The following is a 23,115-nucleotide window of genomic DNA, read 5'->3' as shown; positions in this document are numbered from 1 at the left end:
CCTTTCGTTTTCTTCATCCCATAGTTTGGCTGTGACTGGAAGTGCCATTGTATCTCTTGAAGAACTATTGTTAGGTGAATCATCATGTACAACAAATTAAATCTGTACAGTAAATTTTGTAAAGCAGATATGAATCCTGTAGGTATAAAGACATTGCCTTGCTCATTTTACTGTGGTAAAGGCTATGTACATTATCCTTTAGGCCTTGGCTTAATTGTTTCCTGACTTACTTTTCATAATTTTCCTTTGATCTCTACCCACCTAGATTTCCAACTTCCTGAACTCTACCTTGGTCTGATTTCCACTTCCAATTTAGAACAAATCCTTCGAGCAAACCTTATGAAAGTTGGACTTGTTCTCATTTTTACTCCTTTTCATTAATCTTTTTACGTAAACTAATGTGTTTGATACTTACATTTTAGAATTTCCCTTTTTTTAGATTTAATGGATTTCTTGTAGCTGAAGCTTTCTCAGCTTGTTTTCTAATCTTCTGTTTCCCAGTTCCTTCTGCTAAAGCCTTACATGCATACATCATTTCTGACAGTCTTGTGGAATGCTTTAATTCAATATGTGTTCAGTGCAATGACTTGGTTCTGATTCCTGTGAGCAGCTCAAAACAAGTCCACATTTACTAACCCATTTCTGAATCTATCCAGAATCTTAGATACAGTGTGACAGGACTGACAGAATCATAGCAAAAACTACCTCTGCAACACTCCCTATAACATGGCCATTTGAAGGTTCTGGAAGAAAACCAATGCCCCACAAACTTCTTTGTGACATGAGGTGTCCTCCTGGGTACCTGCTTTAGGTCTCCAGCTCACTTGTCTCCTTTGTGCTTGTCATGTATTTGCCCAGAAGCAGCTAATCTCCCATTTGAATCACCCCCCAAAATGGCTCGGCACCTTTTTTTCATAACAAATGAGTAGTTGATTGAAATGGCCACAAAAAATCGATAGGAAGTTTCCCCAAATGCTAAAGAAATCTCTGGAATCAGTGTAAAAGTATCAAAACTTGATACAATGAATACCATATAAGGAACTATTATTCTTAATCAAATCCAGGAAGATGGAAAACCATCAGATTAGATTTTACTTTTATAATCAGTATTCGTGACATTGAGCTGTACGAAGTTGAAAGTGAAAAGGCAGAAGGCATGTTGAAAGTTTCCAAAATAAAATTCACTGGAAAAATCTGCCTCTTGAAAATACTCCAGCGAAATAGATAAGCAAGACCATAATTCTACAACCCATGAATGTAAATGCAATAAATCCATCCAGATGAAAAAGTGCCACAGTAAACAAATGATGTTCTGTTTAAGGAAACAGAATATCATTCCATAGACTGGAGTAGCAACAAGCCAACTTCCATAAACTGTAGTCTTGAACACTGTTACATTGATGAAATAGAACTGAAAGTACTAATGAGTAAAACTGATATGTTTGCAAAAGAAAACTGAAAATAAAAGTTCGAGCACTACCCGATCCAGCAAAATGCTGTTCTTAAAGGAAAACTTTTATTTAAAGAAGTAAACACTGAAAATATGAAGGGCAACAGAATACAGTCAAGAACTCGACTTAGAAGTTGATATGCATAATATCAAGAAAAATTAAAAGAGTAGCTCTAGTAAGTGGTACTCCTCCCAACCAAAGTTAAACCATTACCTTCACTAGCTAAAGAAAGACAGAGAAATTAATTTACAAACTTTACAAGAGCCCATGGCAAATTCTGTCATGAATCAAAAGTATAGCTGGGTAATGACATGGTCTCTGTATGGGGTTAGTACCATCAGTGCACCTCACATGGTGCACTGTAGGTATTACGGTTCTTTGCAGCATCCCTTTGGGTCTTGGCTGCAACCTTTTCCATACTTTTACTGTACTTTCGTTCATACTATATTCCATCTTACTTTCCATCCTCTCCCAACAATGGTTTCAGGTGCAACTGTAAGGTTTTCCTCCTGTTACACTTTTAAAAACCTCCTTTACTGTAGGGAGTAGTCTTGTCAGTGCACTGTAGGCTTTACTTGAGGTTCTTTGCAGAGTCTCTTTGGCCCCTAACTGCAGCTTCTTTCATTCCTTTTACTGTATCTTCTTCATACTCTCTTTCATCTTATTTTCAACCCTCTCCTAACAATTGCTACACAGTGCAACTACAAGGTTTTCCTCCTGTTAGACCTTTTTACCGTCAATTCGCGTTTCAGTGCTGAATGACCTCATAGGTCCCAGCGCCTGGCCTGTGGCCTAAATTCTATTCTATCCTAAATACTATAGGGGTGAATGACATGAAAAACTCGAAAGGTGAACGAACCAAATGTTTACGACGCAAAGCAGACAACGCAAATTTAGAGCATTTTTTTACACCAACACTCAGCATGCAATAAAATAGTTTTAAAAGAAAGGAAGATACAGATAAATGCTAGTATTTTACTGTTCACCAATCAGTATATGGAAGAAACAGTGAGTAGGAAGTGAAATTACAAGCACCGGTAAACTAGGGGGCAAGAGCCGTTACATAACCATTCCTTCGCTACTACTACTACTACTACTAAAGATATATTTTTCAAAAGTTTGAATCTTTCGATTGGTAAAACCTTCGTACCACAGCATTTAGGCACGATGACCACTTCTCTCGTCTTCAACGACGTTTCCCAGCAGTTGTCGCAGATATGGAACTGTGAAAGTGACAGCGACAGGCGTAAAATACACGAGCATTATATGAAGGTGTGGTAACAACTGAATTTGGTGGGCCCGAGGCGGTGGCCTGGCCAAGGGTAGCCTCTAAGTCTAACGTGAATGTGAATATGGCCATAGAATAAAGGTTATTTTACATTCTCTAAACCACCTGAAAAGTAATTTATTTGGTTAATTTTTTCCACGAAAAGTAACATTTTTCAAGGCTACGTACCTAGTGTACGATGTTAAGTATTAGTACTTTTGGGGGACCCGGGGGCGGGGGTGGGGCGAAGCCCCTCACCGGCCAGGTCAGGGCACAGTGCCCCAAGCCAGGTTTGGAAGGTGAGGTCTGGTTAGGTCAGGACATGGGATTCTAAGAAAGGTTACGTTTGGCTCGTTTTCACGATCCGATCCTCACACCTAGCCTACCCGTACCCCTGGGGTAAGTCTGTTTAGGTTATATTTCCTCTGAAATGACTAATTTTCGTGGAGAAAATTGTTGATCAGCAAATTGATGGAAATTAATTAGGTAAGTTACTTTTCGGTGGACTAGCCTAGGGCGAAGCCAAGTAGAGTGATTTTCATTCTATTGCCGTTATTGCTAGTGGACAAAATTACCAATGCCTGCTGTGTCTCCCTACTCTCCTTGCTATGTGATTTTTATGTTTGTTTAGAATAGGAACAGTTGGTGGTGATAACCTACAACAGGACCTCACTTGATGGTAGGCTATAGGCTAGCTGCCACTGACGCACTCATTCATCAGCATTAGGCTATTATCCTAGGCTAACTTCTTGCTAAGCTTATATTAGATGATACTTCTGTCATCCTGTGGCTTTTATAATAAAATTTCTTCCTTACTTTATTGTAGCAAGTATCCAGATTATGAGCTGGATAACACGACTCCTTACATATTTATCTAGTGTCCTGTAGTTAGTTATACAGGAATTCAAGTATGGCAACATATAATGCTTACAGAAATGTTGAAGAGATTAAAGATATTTTTATGATATTTGGAAAATTAGCGTGTATAGATTGAATTATGTGCTTCTTTTCTTGTTGTACCTCATACATATTTGAAGTAAAATACAGTACTGATGTAGTGTGCAACATTTTTGGATATTAATGTGTTAGATCTCTTTTAGGTTTTTGCTGATGTTTGGAGAGAAAGCATTCTGCTCTTTGATAAGGTTGAGACTGGCCAGAATGCCAAGGAAGCTGAGCAAGAAAATAAAACAGAAGAGGTGAAGAATGAAACGGAAGGTAGGTTCTCATTGTGGCTATTTTGAATGATTCTTAATTGAAGGTTATGTTCAAATGTAAGAGAAAGCCAGTGTTACACTGTATACTTATATCTTAGTAAGGAATGGTAGTTAAACATGTAGACTGCTTGCAGGCACAGTAAAAATGCATAATATTGGCCCTCCAATATTATGCATTTTTCCATATTTTAGCTACAACCTGTGCCTAAATCTGTGAGTAACCCAGGTTTAGCTTACAGTCTTTTGTTTTTATCTCTGTGTTAGTGTTCATATCTGATACTGATATCTTAAGCCCAGCAATATTGCTATTTATATGGTATTGAACAAAAACTTACTCTATCCTTACACTATCCACATCACGCTACTTGAAGTTATGCATTCTTATGGAACACATCTTTCTTGGTTTTCTAGCCTACTACCCACTGTATCTTTTCTTCATTTTTGCTGTGTCACACCTGTACCAAATATTACTGATACTGTAATTTGAAGCCTATTGAAGATGCTTGGTGCTATTATTATAAAGTGTGAAATATTCATTGGAGTAGTTTGGTATGTTCATGTTCTGTAATGCGGGTGACAAACGTTTGATATGAAGTTTGGAGGATACTGAAGGAACTACAAGGGAGAATGGAGGAGGATAATGATAGCATATACACAAGGGTAGGCTTAGCTATTCTAAATGTACACTTTAACCTGAGAGTTAACACTGTCCCCTTCAGTGTTTAATAATATTTACAATAATTTACAATACCCATTCGTACTAGGCCACACTGCAACAAAGCTTGAGTGCTGGAGATCATTACAGACAAAAACCCAGACATTTATTAGTGCACCCTCTCAGATACTTGTGATTCTTTTTTTTTTTTTGCCAAGGAAGAAATAATACTAATTTGTATGCAAACGAGAATGCAACCTTGCAGGCTCAATTATAAATGGCTAACAGCATTATTGCATACTTTAATTTAGGTACTCCGTATTATGGCTAGTGTATTTTTATATATATCTTATTTCCAAAAACAAGCCATAATGTTATGAGAAATTCAAAGATAGTATTATATTGATATATTTATAATTTCATGTTTTTACAGAAAGTATTGAGGACCTGGAAATCCGTCATGAAGCAACACTCATTGTAGTTACAAAAAAACGCAAGGAATATCCCTCCCGTATTGCTAACTATCTTGGGAAAAAACGAAGGCTTCAGAAAAATGCTATAGTAAGTAGAGTATTTGGTTGTCCTATGGGAATATGTATTATATATACTGTATTTACTTTACCATTCTTTCTACGGGATCCATGAGCTCTTCATTTCTGCCTACTATATCATCAAGACATGCATATGCTCTTGCATTAATACACCCCTTATTTGGGTGGTATATCACTTGCTGCAGGATGATTAGTTGAAAGACCGAGTTGAGTACTCCACTATAAAGGGTTTGCCATTAATAAATTAAGTGTGCTATTAACAACACATAGTTCTTGTGCTTGTATTTTCTGTTCTGTTTCCTCATCACTACTGTATTGGGTTTACAGGTGGTACAATGTTTCCCATTTCCCTCCGGATAGTAGAGCGATAGAAAATTTTGTGTCACTGCTTTAGCATTATTTAAGTGCAAGAGTGAGGCTGTGCAAAATTTAGTACAATGCCAGTGCTCCATGTACACTGCAGTTGCCCTCTGTTATCTCATTACCCTGTGGAGTGTAATTTGAAGTAATCTTCCTTGGTTTGCTATGTTATTAAGAACTATAGTTTGTTAGGCAATTTTATTCTTGTTTTTGTATCTCCTGGGAGTTTATGTTGATTGGTCACAGGCTCCTTGGCTTGCATTTCTCTTCTACAATATTGTAACTGCTGCCATTTTGTTATTTTTGCTAAATATGAACCATATTTACCGTGGATTTTAATGGAAACCCTGGAACCCATGTCATATATACTTGGGTATTGATTGTAAAAGAGATAAATGCATTGGAAGAACTTCATTTGCCAAGGTAACCTGGGATAGATAACGATATGGACTCTAGCAGGATGGTGAAAGGTAAATGAACAATGAGCAGTGTGTTGAAATACTCAGCTGGGAGATGTAATATTGTATTACTTTTTGAAGGCAGTTCAGCTTGCAAACTTAGCCATGTTTGATATGAACGTCCATTTGTCATAACATTCAGTATTTTGATTTCTATAACCAGGTGTTTACAGAGTTTTAGGTTGATGACTAAGATAAATTTTTTGTTGTTGTGAAGAACCTCTTTGGGCCAACCTGGAAGAGTTTAGTGGTGCAGTATAGTAAATTCTAGTTGCAGTACTGTATAGATGATCTATTTTTAAGTCAGTGTCAGCTGCTAAAGCATTTGCAAAATTATTGTTTATTTTACTTAATACTGAAACTGTTTAAGAAACTACTTGATAGTAATCTTCATATTTTTTCATCAGCAAATAATGAAGGTAGAGCGTCCTCTCAGGACACCTTTGGAAGTTGAAGAACCCAACTACGCAGTTGCTGATGTTTCATTCAAGAATTCACGAAGTGTTCTCTCTGAAAGCTTGCAACATCTCCAGCCTTGTATCCAGCGCCTCAACAATCTTGCTGATGCTGTTAGTACTCTTCAGATGATTCATGATGATCCTGCAGAGAAGATATGTTCTGCAAAGTCCTTGTGATTAGGTCAGACAGAATCTTAATGCTTTAACTGTACCCCCATGTGAAATATTTATACCTATAAGATATCAGGTACTATTATGTCGTGAGAGAAAATTATTTTTTATTTTTACTTTATGTAGCTCACTGTCATGTTTGTTCATGAGTTCTTGGGACTAGATTTCAGGTGTAGATTACGATGTTAGAGTAAATTTCGTGTAATACAACTAGGTTTTCAGTTTAGGGTAAAAGAATTAGAACCTCTGGTCTTTCTTACTTCGATAACATTCTTAATTGTTGAGTCACATAAGCAGAGAAGACTTTTTTTTTTTTTACAATGACATGCAGTAACATACACAATGTAAATGTCTAGCTGATATGTAGCTAACAACAATTATTCAGTGAGAAACTCAAATGGTAGCTTTGTATTTACATCACAGAAACAATAAACATTAAGCATTTTACAAAAGTAAAAATAGCTACAATATTCTCTAGAAAATCAACAAGTAAACAATTACAAAAATGTAAGTATGTTTCTTCATGATAACTTAAGAGCTAGAACTTCTTGTGAACACCTGTGTTGAAGATGTGCTTGATGCTAGCAATATGTCCAAAAATCAATACTTAGAAATTTGATTCAGAACTTAAGAGTTTAGCTTTGAAAAGCAGTGGTTCACAGTGAGGTATGAAAAGCTATCTATGTATAATTGAGATGATATTTTTAGCAGTTATTTTAATTTTTCATCTGCAGACCATCTGTGGATCCCTTTGTCTCTAAGAACCAAACACTGATATTCATGTATTGATATCTTTCTAAAATGTAAAATGACTTCTCATAGAACTATTTTTAAATGTATATTGTAATATAAATTGAGGATTTTATTCTTGTCTTTTAATTCCAAAACTTTCGTTTGTGAAATATGGGAAAGGGTAGATTATGATTGTGATGTACTTTTTAAAGGTCTCCAAGATTTTGTGAGTAGATGGGAAAGTATTAGTAACCACAGAAATGTCTTCATGTGGTTTGCAGTAATTTATATATTTCACCTTCAATATGCCGCTGAATAATCCTGATGGGTTCCTGCACTTGGTCTTCAACACCTAAATGCCATAATTAAATTTTGAGGCCCGGAGGCTTTTTTGCATTTAGATATGTGTTACATTTTCCTTATTATCCCCACATCATACAGCTTTGTCGTTATTTTCTTTTTATAGTAACATTCTAGTTCTAGCATATTTAATCTAGCTTTCATTGTCAGTACCTCCCTTGCAACTAATTCATCTATATATTTCTTTCAACCCCTCCCATTAGTGAACCTAAACTTAAGATGGTGTCTAAAGTAAACATTTTTGCAAGGTGATAAGAGGAAGGCATGTTGGAATGGCTTTGCAATGCCAACTTTATGAATGCTGTAGAAATAATGGCTTATCAAAATATGAATAAATGAGTTGCAGAAATTAGATAACCAAGTTTGTAGTTCAATACTTGAAGCACCAAGGTATATAGATTGCTGGGCATTAAGAACTGAAATAGGGACTTATCCAGCCACTTGAAAGATATGATCAAGTTTACGTTATCTCAAGATTCACTAAACAATAATAGGAATAATATCCTCTACAATATTAACTTTGACCAGTTCAGAAATGATACACCACTTTGGATAATAAGAACTCAAAAGTTTCTAAAGGAGTGATTCATTATTTTTTAATTGAGCAGGTTAAAGAAAAACAAAAAAATTTTGCACCAAAAGATGGAAAACAAATTAATGACAGGTCAATCAATATTTATAAGAAATTGAAGAAAACAATAAAAAGATTCATAATATAATAATACCCAAATAACCATGCTGATTAGCAGAGCACTGATTATGCCAAAGCTTAATGATAAAAAAATTACAGTGGGAAAATCAAATATCTACATTATGAAGCAAATGAAAATATGGACCTTCTTTTACTTTATTTTCACACTTACAAATATTAGGAACAAATCTAGTTTCATGCAGCAGCCACATTAGTACAGTACACATCCAAGTACATGTTACTTTGGAGAAAACAAAGCACTACACGCGCGAACTACAACAAAGGAGGGAGCTGTTACAAAGACAACTCCCCATCTGTACTACTACTATGCCCACTAAGGTAAACAAACTACGACCATGTCAGCTGATTGCCATCTCGGTGACGGAAATAGACTTTGTTAACTGTAAAAATCATTTGTATATTTTAAATATCTTCGTCAGCACAGTACAGATAGTCTATAATTGGATGGAAAAAACGAATAATTAAGCATCAGTAAGGACAAAAAATGTCAGAGTGGAATTGACGCAGGTTACATACAGTTACTAATGCAAATTTTTTTTACGAATGACGTCATTCATTGCCACTTGGTCCCGTGACAGGATGTTGGACTTGGCTTGGCAGATAAAGTGAAAAAGATCGTCGGCTTCTTCTGCTAGGCTCCATGAACTGAAAAGGTAGGTTTTGTGTGTTCTTTTACCCTAAGGGGTAGAATTTTGGGGGTCCAGGGGAGGAGAGGTCCCCCCCCTCCCCGGCCAGGTTAGGACACGACATCCGAGGTTAAGTTAGGTAAAGGTAAGTATGGTTAGGTCATATTCCCTTTGAAATGCCAACTATGCAACCCTGAATATGATCTAACAAGAGTTACCTAACCTAACCTCGAACCCCATGTCCTAACCTGGCAAGAGGGGTTGCTTCTTCCCTCCCCCCCCCAACTAATGTATGAGCCCTTACTCTGCATTGCATTAAGGGCTTGAAAATATATTTTCCCATTTTTTTAATGTTTGCTTTGAATGTTTCTGATGTAGGATATTCTATATAGTCTAGCTTATTTTGTAGGTTGTAGCGCTTAGCCTAGTAGCCTAAACCTTTTTAATTTTGCCAGGTTAAGTGAACAGTTTTAGCCTATTGAAATATGCTTCTTCTGTAAGGCTAGCAGTTGATGTGTCTCTGATAAATCTGATATTCAGTTTCCTCCAGAAATTCTTGGTTAACCCATTAGAGCATACGTGCATAACAAAAATGGGACTCCATTGGAATCAATGGTTATTGAATAAGAGAACAGATATGGCTAATACTATTATAACTTTCTTGCAAGCCAGTTCAGCAAACCTTAAATTTCTCCAATTGATTTCTCTGTGCTTTATCAATTTCTAACTATTAGCCTATTGTGAATTCAAACTACATACTCGTTTTTGTATTTTCTCATCCTGTTCCTTAACAATTATGTGGGACCCCAATGGAAATGCACCAGTCTGAATAGTAAGAAATGTATAACCAAAACTTTATCAGTGAAGAGTAAATACATCATTTATGCATTTCATTAGTGATAGTCATCAGTAGATGTGAATGTAGGGAGGACAGTGACTGGGTTGCATCCCAACCTAACTTCCTCAAACCTAATCCAAGCTATGGATGGGCTCATACCTGCACAGAGTATGTGATATTGAATATTAAAAATGTCACATTATGAACAGATGAACAGTAATTAGAAAATTTAAGTGAATATCTTGTATTGTTCATATTATTCATACTGATTTGATTTTTTCAGCTAACACCAAGCAAACAAACTATGAATGCTATAGTATCCTTTTGCCACTTCTGTGAACTTCATGGCCCCAACGTTGTGTTCTGTACGCAGGCCTTTCGAGATCTTCCAGATTTTGATGCCCTAAATAATTTGGATGCTAGTGATATTTTGCACTACCAGTGTATCGGGAACCAAGAACAGCGGAAGGTATGCTTTTTAATCATATACGTAGCCTCTCATTTTTTATCCTCATTTCATTTTAACTGTTTGGAACAGGTGATTACTAACATTTATCTGAAAATTTTATGAATTGTAGACTGGCAGTATTTTAATCTTAAGAAAGAAAGGTTTAACAGTTTCTGTGTGAAATACAGATACAAGGGGTTTAGACATAAATTATCATCTGCTGAAGCAAGGTTGGTGTTCATTTGCCAAGATTCAGGGTCAGTGTCACAAGGTAAAGTAGTTGAGAATTATTCCAAATTAAATATGCTATTAACTGGTTAGCACATATACATAGGAACTGGTTATGATAAACTTTAATGGAAAACAATAATGTCAACTCTACAAAAATCTTGGTACAGTAGTCATGTAAGAATTTGCACTAGATATAGCAATCTCAGGAATTACCTGGTCCTATCCTGATGCATATCAGGTTATCATAAAAAGTACAGTAGAAGTTCTGTGGTTGCTAATGCATTAATCTCAAGGATGCAGACTCTGTTATACGCAGTACTCAGATTTGACAGATTTTTGGAAGACTTGTTAGGCATTTGTCTCTAATGATTCTTATACATATGAGTGCAAAAGTAGAATAGAATACAGCAGATCTCTTTATAGTTTTGTGATTACTACAGATGTTTGGAAAATAAGAGTTATTCTTCAGAAAATTCAAGCAGTTTCTCTCAGAGTATTTCAGTATGTCAAGACTGGTGTACCAGGAAAATTAATCATTGAAAGCTATAGCACAGATTGCATCAAGACTGTATAGAGGATTGTCAGTCTGTCCTTTACTTTCCAAGAGTTGATACATTACCTTGAAATCAGTGTATTCTGGCCACTTGGTTAATAACCAGTCTGGACTTCTTTGTCATCCATGACAATTCTTATGATAAGAGTCAAAGTATTTGGACATATTTTTTCATGTGTATAAACAATTACAACATGATTTCCCAGCAACAAAGACATCACCATTTCAGTGTTATCCTAAGAATCAGAAAAATTTCCATATTCTTATTACTTTAAAACATACTTTCAGGTGACCTTATTTTGTTCTAGTTGTGCACATTTAGTAGTCCTAAGAGATGGGCCTTGTTTTGGGGTATGGTTGATATGTTTACTTATAGCTTTTTTTTTTCTATAACTTCAGAACTAGAAGTTGATCACACAAACCATTTTTTTGTGTGTTACTTAGGGTTTTTATTTGAGAGAAGGTGCTGCCTTAGTGCCTACAAACTAAAGAATGTTTTAATGATATCCCAGTTTTATTTCATGGTTATGTATCATTAAGTAGTGCATGATTTTTTCTGAAGTGTTTGTTTTTTGTCCTTGACAAAAACTTAACCTCCCATAATGGGTAATACTGTAGAGGTATCAAGCACTGAAAGACACATCTGAGTATTTAAACATTCCATTATTTTACAGGCTGATGAGTCTGATGCATGGCGATATGGAAGAATAGATCCAGATGGTATAGCCAATACAAAAGCAAGTGGAAGTGATAACTGTATTGCTTGCTGCTCTTTCTCACACAATAAAGTAAGTGTTTTTTAATTTTGTGTATCCATGTTCAGAATTTCTAATATTGTACAGTGTATGATTGCTGGTATTGTAAACTTTTGGTTTTGTTTTGTCCACAGCCTGGTTATATAAGTAATGATGATGCTGCTAGAGTAAGTTACGTGAGCTCACAGTTTCCGCTGCAGTCAGAATTATACGTTTTAGTTCGTCAAGGTTGCATTCGCTCTCTAAGTTGTGAGGTGAGGACTGGTTCTCTGTTGTATTGATTGTTTCTCGTTTTATGATAGTTTTGCTATGCTTCTTGGTGCACCACAAACATTTTTGATAATTTAACTTTTTTGTTGAGTGCTAGCTTAAGCAAGAAGTGTTCATATTAGTTTGTCTGATGCAAGTGTTATTTTCTATTATTTTTCTGAATATTTATTTGTATTATCACTGTACAGTATTGATATTTCAGGTCTGTCCAGGAAAGGAAGGTCCCATCTATTTTGGAGATGAGGCCCGTGGCCATGTGTTATCATACACCTTTTTCTTACGTGATGTTCAGGCCAGAGGTTTCCAAAGATGGTATGATTTTCCCAAGATTTCATGTTCGGTTTGACGGACGCAGTAATGCCTCTTTAAAATGTAATTTATAAGTGACTGGGTAACTTCAGGTGATGGAAGAATACATTTTACATAACACCTTAAAGATTGCTAAAATAGTTCTTGGTCACCTTAGTAGAATTGATTGTTATTACCATCAACAATCGCTCTGAAGCCTGTGGATCACGTGCATCATGGGCAGTAATGCTTAATGAAACCATTCAGCCATCTTCAACATAGTCACAAACTTACAGGACTAGGGAGGGTACAAAAGTTTCTGATTGGTTCGTGGGGAAGTATGAGAGATTTGAGGGGATGTACTCCGATAGGAAAAGAAAAGAAACTAAGGCTAGGGAGTGCCTGATATCCTTTACCTTTGAATCAGAGATACAGACCTCAGAAAACAATCCATTCTCAAGCAGATTTATTCTTTGGGTGTTCCCTTCTAGTTAATCCAGGACCAGCATCAATTAAAATATGGGCTTCAGAGGAGATTTGTTGAAGGATTTTACGTCTTTGATATTTGACTTTTGTAGAGAATCAGCATTCTGTCATTGATATTATTTACATGTATTGAACTAAAATTGTTTTAAACATTGTATTTTTACAAAGGGGAATTTACATTTAACATAGTTTGATGCCATAATCTTGTTTATGACAAGCAGTGTACTTTGTATATTTGTGTTTTATTGCAGGTACAGTATTTTAATTCTTATGAAAGACAAAATGCTGCTTCTGAACTCATGGCCATTTTTGGTGCGAAATTTGAGGGAAACTATCAATCATTTACAAGAAAAAGCAAGCAAGGTAAGATAAATTTTGTATGACAGGCTGATAAAGATTAATGACCAACAGACTTTTAGGAGCTAAGGTAGTCCCATATGATGCGTAACCTGAGATGCACTACAGGCTTTCTTATCTGAATTAATAACTAGTTCATGCTTGGTTTGCCATGCATCATGCTTCTTGTCAATTAGTACCCAAATGAGCAACTTGGAACCTCAATACCTATAACCTTTCTTTGTGCCATTTTTCTTGACTCTTAAACCCTTATGTCCTTCAAGAGGCTGGTGTATCGCTACCTTCTTGGTGAAGCCCCTATCCTTCTCCCTTTTTCTTTTCCAGATTTCTTCAGGCTTGCACTAGGAAAGGGCTTTGGGTTGTCCATCCCATTGACCGTTGAACTGTGAAAATAAAATATATTGTATGCAAAGCATAGTTTTACCATGGCATGCTGTTTTTCTGACGCTGCTTATTGTTACTCCTTCTTGCAGTTACAGCAAGTTATTGATGACCTTCCACTGTATTTGGCATGATTACTGTTCAAAGTGTGTTGAAATATGGATAAAATTTAAGATTTACTTTCAGTTAACCGAGTGGATAAAAATTCATACAAGGCAAATCTTATGAAGCTTCATAGCTATCAGTTAGTGTTTAGAGACCAGTTGGAATAGATGTTAAGTTCAAGGCAAAGAAATGTGGCTAAAATTAAAAGGATACTGTGAAGAACCTTACTGCCCACCTGATACTGCACAGGGCACTCTTTAAGCGGTACCCCTGATGGGTTCACACTACTTGTGAGGAGCTAGTCATATAACTAGTTAGTTTTTATTTGCTGTTCTTTGATGTCACCTTTTTCCTTTACATTATTAATTGGACATATGTAAAACTAGGGTACAGTATGGATATTAGAAAATAATACGGGATTTTTGTTCTTATTTTTAGATATACTCAAATGAAGAATCAAAGGTGAGCCATCGAGCTTTAAGATCAGCAGCTTCTATGATGGAGGGTGTTCGTAAGCAACGAGGTAGGTCTGGTTAAGTGTATTTAATTGCACTAACATTACTTATCCACTTTGCTTTGTCTGCAATATGCCTTTAACCATTCTGTACTCTTTAAAGTGCAGAAGGGATGCCCCCTTTAATACCAAAAGTAACTCTAAATTCAGTCATCATTCTAGAGTGAGAGCAAACATTAATAACCACTACTCAGCAAGGCAGACCAAGGGCCTTATTTGTGGAGCTGAATGTCATTTGCTTTTTGGCTGAATATGTAGGCTATGTATTGACTGGCTGAAAGATGCCTGTGTAGTTGGGGTGAGGGAAAGTATGATGAATCATGTTGACTTGGTGAAGTTTGGAGTTGGAGGGACAATAGTCATGAAAAATTTTATCACATGTATAAAAGAAAATATGTTTATTTTGTTCCTAATATTACATTGTAGTTTAATTTAGAATGTAAAGTAAATTCAGTATGTGCACAGTTCAGAACTTTTAAGTAGTTAAGCAAAAGTGTTTCTGCGCTATCTTCAACATGCCATTTACATTTCATCACAAGCTGCTTGTTCATAATAGTTGGGAATTGCAATTTAAAATGTGCCTTTAAATATTTGATTATATGCAAAGATGTATAATCATTTATTGAATTTCTGTCTTGAAATCATTCAACCTAATCTAGTCATGATAGACAATGCAAGTTTAGTACAAAGTAAAACAGAGATGGTTCATTTTGTGTTTCACGATGAATGAACCCTTTTTTGATTTAAAGTCAGATAAGAGTGGGAGAGAGGACAGTATATTTTGAGAGTATTCTCGCATGTGTAAAACATATGTCAACTGTTGATACTAGATTATGAAGTTAACATATATTCATCACTTTAATGCTCTGCTTCATGAAATAATTGTTCTGACTTGCATTGGAGATAAAGACTGGATGATGGAATGATTTGCATTAGGTAAAAGTTTTATACTTTACTGTCAAACATTTGTGAATGTCTTGCCGTACATATTCCAGGACAGTCAACTGCTGGACAGCCCAGATCTTTACCAGAACTTGTAGGTGATGAGAAGATCTGGGAATACCTTCATTCATCTTCAACATGGTTGCTGAAAGCAGGTGGCCTGAGGTTACAAGAGAGGCTTGTAGAGGGGCCTCAAGTGAGTGCTTTAATAGCAGAGACTCCAGGTGATGAAGGTAATTGAAAGTGCTGGTTTTAATTTTCATGTTGTTGTAAAAGTACCAGAATTTTTTCCTTGTTCCATAATGGTCTTGTAAGTGCCATACTGTAAGTTGACTGAAGTTTGAAGGGTTGCACTTGTTATCCAGGCTCATTCTTTTGAAAAAGAACCATTACTACTATAGAGGACTTGAAACATAAGTACTTTGGCCTTTCCTTTGGTATTCCAGCAAAATTTCAGGTTTCTAATTTTGGGGTCTGGTTGAAGTACCTTGTAATAAATAAGCGTCTATACCCCGATATGGAATTCCATGCCAGTTAGGTACATTTTACAAGCTCCATAATGCAAACACTATTAATTTTTTCATGATGTTCACGAAAACTATTAATTTTTTCATGATGCTTTATAACTTTTTTTAATATTTAAGTCAAGCAGATGTCAGAATATATGCAGTGGTGTGCAGGATATCAAGTTAGAACTATGTATTTAAAATCAAAACTGGAATAACTCAAATTTTAGTCTTATAGTGAATTTGATCATCATACTCATGGATATTACATCAATTCTGTCCAAGATCTGTTCATAATTTTTTTTACATCATACAAGTATGTGTTCAAAATATAATGAGGAGACTAGCAAAAACTGCTTTAAAAAAAGTCAAGGCTTGATTTTTACCTTTCCAGTGACATTAACTTTTCTTTATTGGGAAGACTACTTTCTTTGCCATGAGCAGAAAGAGATTGTTCCTTTCACTAAGCCTCCTTGGAATGTTTTTGGTTAAAAGAAATTACATAACTATGGTTATTTTAGGTAGGAGAACAATAGTTGTATCGATCTGACATCCATACTTATGCTTATATGATGGTTATATGTCCGATTTTGTCAGTGCAAGTGTGTGATTCCTGGTTTTGTATGTTAGTAATTAGTATAATACTTCACCTTTAGGTATAAGCATCAGAGAACTGTCGAACGTAATGAGTGGGCCAGTTTTCCATCGGATTGCCCACCACCTGTTGGTTGGTCATCAAGTTGTTATCCGAGGAACTGATCAGAATGTCGTATCAAGAATGGTTCAGTCACTGAAGGTCAGAAATTTTTCTGTTCTTACACTAAGAGAGAAAGTTATGATCAGAATGATAAATTTGATCTCTAGTATTTAATCATGCCAAACTTGAAGTAAACTGCGTAATTGTGGTATCTTATTAAACTGAAATAGCTGTATGTATAAACATTCAGGCGGAACTTGGTGACGACTAAGTTTACATTATTCTGTTTCTTCCATATTTCCCACATTTCAGCCTTTACTACCAAAGCAGTGCTTTAAAGCTGTTAGCTTCTCAGAGCATTACATAGAACAGGGCACTTGCAATGCCTTAGGTCTCCCCACATCAGCCAAGATTCCAAATGGGGCATGTGGAAATGTAAATGTGTGTGTTGTGGACATCACTCCGAATGATGGGAATAGCTGGGCGTCTGCACAGCTGGTGCAGGAAAATGTTTTCTACTCAGAGGAACAGCTGCAGCATGAAAAATCCAGTGGTGATGACTTGAGTGAAGTCTTACCAGTAAACTTTGCAAATATCTTCAGTAATTGTTCCTTTAAGGTATGAATTGTCTCACCATTAAAATACTAAAATAAAATGTATTTATCCACTCAAAAATATTATTGTGAGGTTATTCATTTTATCAATAATTTTCTTTTATAGTCTTTTCATGCATTGTGACCCTGATATAAAGATAAATTGCAAGACAAGTTTACCAGTTTCATTTCAGTTGTTCATTAAGAATTTGGATTTAAGATGTAGAACAGACTTATCTGCTGTTTTATATCTTAGTAAAATTTTAATTTTTTTTCAAAGATTACAAGGGAGAGTACCCTACCATCCCGTCCTCCACAAATTTTGGCCCGCATTGAAGCAGCAGTTGGTAACTTAACATTAACAAGGGCAGCTTTAGGCCTTTATATATCTACAATTATCTACGAATGGATTAATAAGGTAAGGTATAAAGGTTTATTTTAGGTTATGTTATGCTTTAAAGTTAGGTTAGAAACACTTTTTTTATATTTTTGATGACATTGACTACAGACACTACCCTACATACGAATGAGTTGCATTCTGAAAGGCCATTCGTATCTTGAATTGTTCGTAAGGTGGTCTTCACGCCTATTTAAATAGTTTGATATAAAGTCAATACAGTACTATAAGTTTTTTCATCCTAGTACACAACACAGTACTCTACCTACAGTACTATTGTATTTTATAGAGTACAGAACATAAAATCTAAATAAATTGTGATGATAATTCAGTTGTTTCTTACCAAACAATTTTAATTTACGATCACATTTTTACGTAACTTGAATGTTTGTAAGTAGGGTAGTGTCTGTATTTCAAAGGAAGTAGCATTTAAACTCTAATACTCATATCTAATAACTCATTTTTGGCACTTGAATAGTAAACTCCAAGGAAGAAACAAAAATCTCCATGCCTCAATAGAGTGTACTGTAGATCTCAACTTAACAAGTTGGTTACTGTTTACCAAGGTTCCTTAATTTTTATGTATTTTATGTGGCTCACTATTTCTTTTAGTTTGCACAAGGACTTGTTTGAGGATGCACACAGTAGCCCCAGATCTGTGTTGGATTTATTTGTATTTTATCCTCACCTGTTAACTTTTTTTTATCCAATTTTTGGTTTCAGTCATCATGTTCTTGTTATTCCATATGACTTTTCTTTTGTTCTCTGCATGGCTGTAAATGATAATGGGTAACCAGTGTTGTACTATTTTGTCAACTCTTATATTTATTTGTAATAAAATTAATGTTTTTCAGTAGCAAGTATTCTCTCTCTCTCTCTCTCTCTCTCTCTCTCTCTGCTTCTGTTTTGCTGGATTCAGATGATTTTCAAATTCAGGTACACAGTGCCAATCTACATTTTATATGTGTTTGGGGGAAATTCAAGACCACTAGTGTGGGCATGATATGATTGATAGGTTTGTTTGAAAAAACGAGTTTTGCTTTTGAAAACACTGCTTTGAAGTTCTGTCTGATATACTGCACGTTTTACGGGTAATGTGTATCTTACAGTTGTTTTATTTGATATTATAGTAAAAATTGAATAATGCTTTTTACAGGTGAAGGTTTGGGTTCATGTTCAGTATAGAAAGAGACCCCATCAAGCCAGCCCTGAAAAATCACCCTATCAGGTCCTTCATCCCAGTGTGATATTCAGAAGTACGTCAGTCCCAGTCTTACAGATTCCAAGTCCGACAACTCTCAGAACTGTGGGAGTAAGTGGAAGTCCACCTGAAGCAGCACATCAAGATGAGCGCCATCAGTTATTGGCAGCTATAGGGTGTACCGAATGGGATGTCCCTTTGTTGGAATTCTGGGCAAAAAGCTTTAGTTAGGGTTGATATTTACTCGCATAAATGGTATCATTATTGTGTACAGTACATGCAACAGAGGAACCTCATTTATTCAGGCCATAACAACCAACAGAAATAGGTCAACTGAATGCTGCTACCCTTGTGGGCTAGAAAATCCGTAATTCTTGCAGGACAAAATCTGCTGCATTGTTCATTTTCATTTATAGAGCCAGGAGTATCTTTCTTGACACTGGAAGTAATGAGTGTATTCCTATACGTACTCTAGTGTGTTGTTGGACTTATTTATAAGAGGAAGCATCTGGCTCAAGACTGTGAGATGCCATTTGTAGTCTTCCAAAATGAAGCTTTCACAATACGAAGGGTCTGTCGGTCTGGAGGGTCATTTTTTGAAAACTCTCCAAAAGCTCTAGAATTTATTCAATTTTAAGCCTGTGTAAGCAGAAAATGAAAATTCGAATGCTAACATGGTCGAAAATCGCATCTAGTAACATGCACTTTTTTTTTGCCTTGTGAACTGCCAAGAACAAAGCACAGAACGAGAGTATGTGTCAGCCAATCAGCGAATGTTTACATCAATAAGGTAAATGCAGGTTTTTGTTCATTATTATTGCATATCAGGTGTTATGGGGTGTTAATATTCCTATATTTTCTGTTATTTATTATTATATGGATTAAAAATAAATATAAACACACAAAAAATTATACACTGAAATTAACATGCTACAGGTACACTTACACGTGCTCCATTACCATACAGAAATATTCTCAGCACAATTATTTTTAAAGATACAATGCTCAAAAACATATTTTTGGAAAGCTAAAACATTTCCAAACAACAAACAATGCAAAAAACATTTTTGATAAATCTGTATTGGTTCAAGAAATACAAGAAAATAAAAGATACAAGATACAAAAAAAAAGTTAAAAAAACAAAAACAACAGCAATTGCCGTTTGTGACTTCAAAATATGTACGTTCAATTTTAATGTCAAAGGTATAATCATGAAGAACTTTTCATCATCTTTCAGAATCACTAATTTTTTTTAATAATAACGACACTTTTCATCTTGGAAAAATAGCTAAGAAAAAATGTTGTAAATAATGTCATTATTGGAAAAAAGTAATTTTCAGTTAACTTGTAATATCATATTTTGTTTTATTTTTTCCATAAAAAATGCATAGCTCCACAAAGTAGATAGATTTTGCTTCATAGTGAAAGCAAAATCACGAAGATATCTTAAAAAAATGACTGAGATATCGCTGTTTGAAAATTGCAAATTTTCAAACGTTATTTTTGTCGTTATTTGGATTTTAAGAAAAATTGCCATAGAAACCTTTGTATTGTGAAGGCCTCAGTTAATAGAGGCTGAAAGCAAATGATGCATGAAGCAAGACAAGGCCCTCCTTTGGTGTAGTAAAATATCATCGAGTGCTAATTGCTTCACTAGTTCAAGATGATATGTGGCAGTTGGTTGATATGTTCCTATTGGGTTTAAGGCATCAGTGGAAAGGCTTGTATTTATTGAATATTAGGATTATTTAAAATTTTGTATTATTTTGTACAAAGATAGTGCCTTATAAGAGAAAACAACTATTTTGATATTAAGACAATTTAACCATTAACCCTTGTACAGAACTGTGTGTCGTTAGAAGTAAAATTCAGAAGGAATTTTAAGTGTGGAACTGATGATTATAACCAAAGACTTTTATTAAAACATCTCAGATTTTTATAGTTTTTATAACCACAATTATGACTACATTAAATGGTAGTAAACAGAGAAGGGCATAATTTTCCATATCAGATGTTTTGTAGGATAAAACACTCATTACAGGTTCTTAATAAATCTGGAGTAAGGTATAACTAAGAGAGCTGGGAAGATACAGGTGGCGACAAATGAAATATAAGAGGGAAACCAGTGCAGCTGAAGACCGAAGACAACTAGAAAAGAACCTTAAGCACTGACGTAGGGGGTTAGTGCTATCAGTTCGCGTACTGAAGGTATTACTAAAGAATGTTTGTAGCTTCTCCTTGGCTTCTAATTGCACCCATTTTTAGCCTTTTACTTTACCTCCATTTCAACTTCCATTTTTCTGTCTTGCTGTCCAAACTCTCCAACCATTACTTCTTGGTAGAACTGTGGGATTTTCACCCAGTCCCATATTCAGATCCTTGTACTTCATCCCATTTATTTGCTGGGTGTCTTATCTTGCTGTTTAACCACTCCATTTAAATCTGTTGTCATTAATTCAAGGTATAGGAGGATTAATTAAGAGACAACAGGTCTTAATCATGTACTATATTAGAGAAGATTAGTGCTATAAAACATAGTCAAGGTAAAAGTGATTTGGGAAGGGCGTTTGTTGTTAGGGTGTCACATCAAGGTCTCCTGATTTGAAGGTAAGCAGGTAAGGAATAGAAAGCACATAGGTGAAATGCAACTTTGAGGAGACTGACAGGTACCCAGATGGCTTTTTGACATCTCAAGAAACTTTTGTGCACTGGCCTGGCTCCTGTACTAAATCTGAGAGGCATTCAGAGCAGATACAATATGTGGTAGATGGCTGCAGAGATGTTTTCTATCCACATGACTGATGCTTCTACCGCTGGATATCTGTGAGTTCAAGTAAAAAGCAGAAAGAGATTAATACCTGTGGTTTGGCTTCAAACACTTCACAAGAAGACAAGATATACAGAAGTGAGGACCCCATGGACGTTTTGTCCAAAGATTTTGGATGTCACTGTGGAGGATATGAGGGCAATGAAGAGACTGCAAAATGGCAAGACATCAGGAATTGAAAATGATACAGTACTGTGATGAAAACGGGATTTGTGAGTGGCTGATCAGGGTATGTAACATACATCTGTATGGTGAGAGGAATAATGTTCCTTTGTATTAGGGTAAAGGTGGTAGAAAGAGTTGTAAAAATTACAAAGACATTTTCCTTAGTAAACCCAGGAAAATGTATTGTAGGATTTTAACTAGAAGTTAAGACAAATGACAGTAATGTGAGAAGTTTTCAAGAAAAGGGAAGAAGCCTTAGGCCTATGTGGCGTAATGGGCCTAGAGAAAGCTTTATGACAGAATTGATAGAGAGGCTCTGTGGAGCCTGTTCATGATGTGGTATAGAGGGTAAATTTTTTATATGTATGGAAGAAGTGATGCTTGAAGTCAGAAAAATGACAGTAGATAAAGAGGAAAATATTTATGATATGAAGATGGGACATGAATGGAATATGGAATGGCTGATGCCTGCAGATGGTACAATAATGACTTTGTGTAATGAAGAAAAACTGCAAAGACTGGTGAATGAGTTTGCAAAAGAAGAAAGTTCAAAGTAAATGCAAGCAAAAGTAGGGTCAAGAATGTAAATGGGAACCAGAAACATAGACAATGAATCTTAAAATGGATAGTGGAAGAATGAAAACAATAGATTTGTATAGGCATTTTGGGAGATAATGAGGTCTCTGGTTGGATGAGAGAAGAGGTGGGCCACAGAACAAGTGAAGGAAGGTAGTAGGGTGCATGCAAAAGATAGTGAAAAAGTTGGAGTGTCACTGGAAACAATCACTTGAGTAAGTCAAGGGATATCTAAGTCAACTCTCCCTTTATGGAAGTGAAGTGCAGGTGTGAATGGAAGAGACAAGGCAGATGGTGAAAGGTGATAAATGTGGATATGCATAGAAAGAATGGTAAAAGGAGTTAGTGTAGGTGGACAGATAAATCAAGGGTTTGAGACAGAATGGATGATAATTAGGTGAAAAAACTTTTATAAGGCAGAAATGTTAAAGAAAGATCTGCTGGATCTCCTTTCCCACAGAATGCTGTACAACTACTCCAACTACCTCTTTTTTCACTGTCTTAAACACTCCATGGCTGAATGTACCTAGTGCTTGGCTTTATAGCCTAATTTTCATAAGTCATCAAAGAGCTGGTTAGTTTGTGTGCAAGACTCCGTTATTAAAGTAAGATCCTAAACATTAAAAGAACTAGAAAGTATATGTGAATTATTAGTCTATATTTAACACTGTCATTTTCTAATGGCCTGGCTGACTGCTTTTGAGTGGGCAATGAAACATGAAAAGCTACTTCATAAGTTGCCATAGTCTTTGAAATAGCATATTTGCATTTGTTGTTATAATAGGCAGATAGCAATCAGTAACACTGAAGTAGTTTTTTTGTTTTTATCTGGTATGTTAAGAACAAATACAACCATCTCTTTGGGGCACAGGATTTTAAAATACAAAAGGTATTGGACAAATGCAATCAAGAGTGTCTCTTTTCAATATGTCTATCACTAGGCCCATACCTTTTTTAGGATACCACT

The 23,115-nt window shown here is 35.6% G+C and overlaps 2 protein-coding genes across 2 annotated transcripts; both read left to right on the top strand.

Moving 5' to 3' along the window:
* Positions 1–2,536: 2,536 nt before the first annotated feature.
* Positions 2,537–7,453, top strand: LOC136835611 (uncharacterized). Its single transcript, XM_067099353.1, has 4 exons — positions 2,537–2,723; positions 3,819–3,936; positions 5,024–5,151; positions 6,367–7,453. The coding sequence occupies exons 1-4, from the start codon at positions 2,619–2,621 to the stop codon at positions 6,592–6,594; spliced, it is 579 nt and encodes a 192-aa protein (XP_066955454.1). The 5' UTR covers positions 2,537–2,618; the 3' UTR covers positions 6,595–7,453.
* Positions 7,454–8,687: 1,234 nt separating this feature from the next.
* BHD (Birt-Hogg-Dube) lies at positions 8,688–20,515 on the top strand. The gene is made up of 12 exons (XM_067099352.1): positions 8,688–9,045; positions 10,140–10,325; positions 11,763–11,876; positions 11,978–12,097; positions 12,316–12,425; positions 13,139–13,250; positions 14,169–14,253; positions 15,240–15,419; positions 16,349–16,488; positions 16,702–17,007; positions 17,263–17,400; positions 18,536–20,515. The coding sequence occupies exons 2-12, from the start codon at positions 10,161–10,163 to the stop codon at positions 18,809–18,811; spliced, it is 1,746 nt and encodes a 581-aa protein (XP_066955453.1). The 5' UTR covers positions 8,688–9,045; positions 10,140–10,160; the 3' UTR covers positions 18,812–20,515.
* The last annotated feature ends 2,600 nt before the right edge of the window (positions 20,516–23,115 follow it).

The sequence above is a fragment of the Macrobrachium rosenbergii genome, chromosome 55 (assembly GCF_040412425.1).
Source record: "Macrobrachium rosenbergii isolate ZJJX-2024 chromosome 55, ASM4041242v1, whole genome shotgun sequence".
Taxonomy (NCBI): Eukaryota; Metazoa; Arthropoda; class Malacostraca; order Decapoda; family Palaemonidae; genus Macrobrachium; species Macrobrachium rosenbergii.
This window is presented reverse-complemented; position numbering and strand designations above follow the sequence as displayed.

What these genes read in the sequence shown, in the direction of transcription:
- LOC136835611 (XM_067099353.1), top strand. Translation starts at nt 2,619, where the DNA reads ATGACCACTTCTCTCGTCTTCAACGACGTTTCCCAGCAGTTGTCGCAG. An exon ending in TACACGAGCATTATATGAAG is followed by an intron (nt 2,724 to 3,818) that starts GTGTGGTAACAA and finishes GATCTCTTTTAG; the next exon opens with GTTTTTGCTGATGTTTGGAG. An exon ending in GGTGAAGAATGAAACGGAAG is followed by an intron (nt 3,937 to 5,023) that starts GTAGGTTCTCAT and finishes ATGTTTTTACAG; the next exon opens with AAAGTATTGAGGACCTGGAA.
- BHD (XM_067099352.1), top strand. Translation starts at nt 10,161, where the DNA reads ATGAATGCTATAGTATCCTTTTGCCACTTCTGTGAACTTCATGGCCCC. An exon ending in GGAACCAAGAACAGCGGAAG is followed by an intron (nt 10,326 to 11,762) that starts GTATGCTTTTTA and finishes ATTATTTTACAG; the next exon opens with GCTGATGAGTCTGATGCATG. An exon ending in GAATGGTTCAGTCACTGAAG is followed by an intron (nt 16,489 to 16,701) that starts GTCAGAAATTTT and finishes CCCACATTTCAG; the next exon opens with CCTTTACTACCAAAGCAGTG.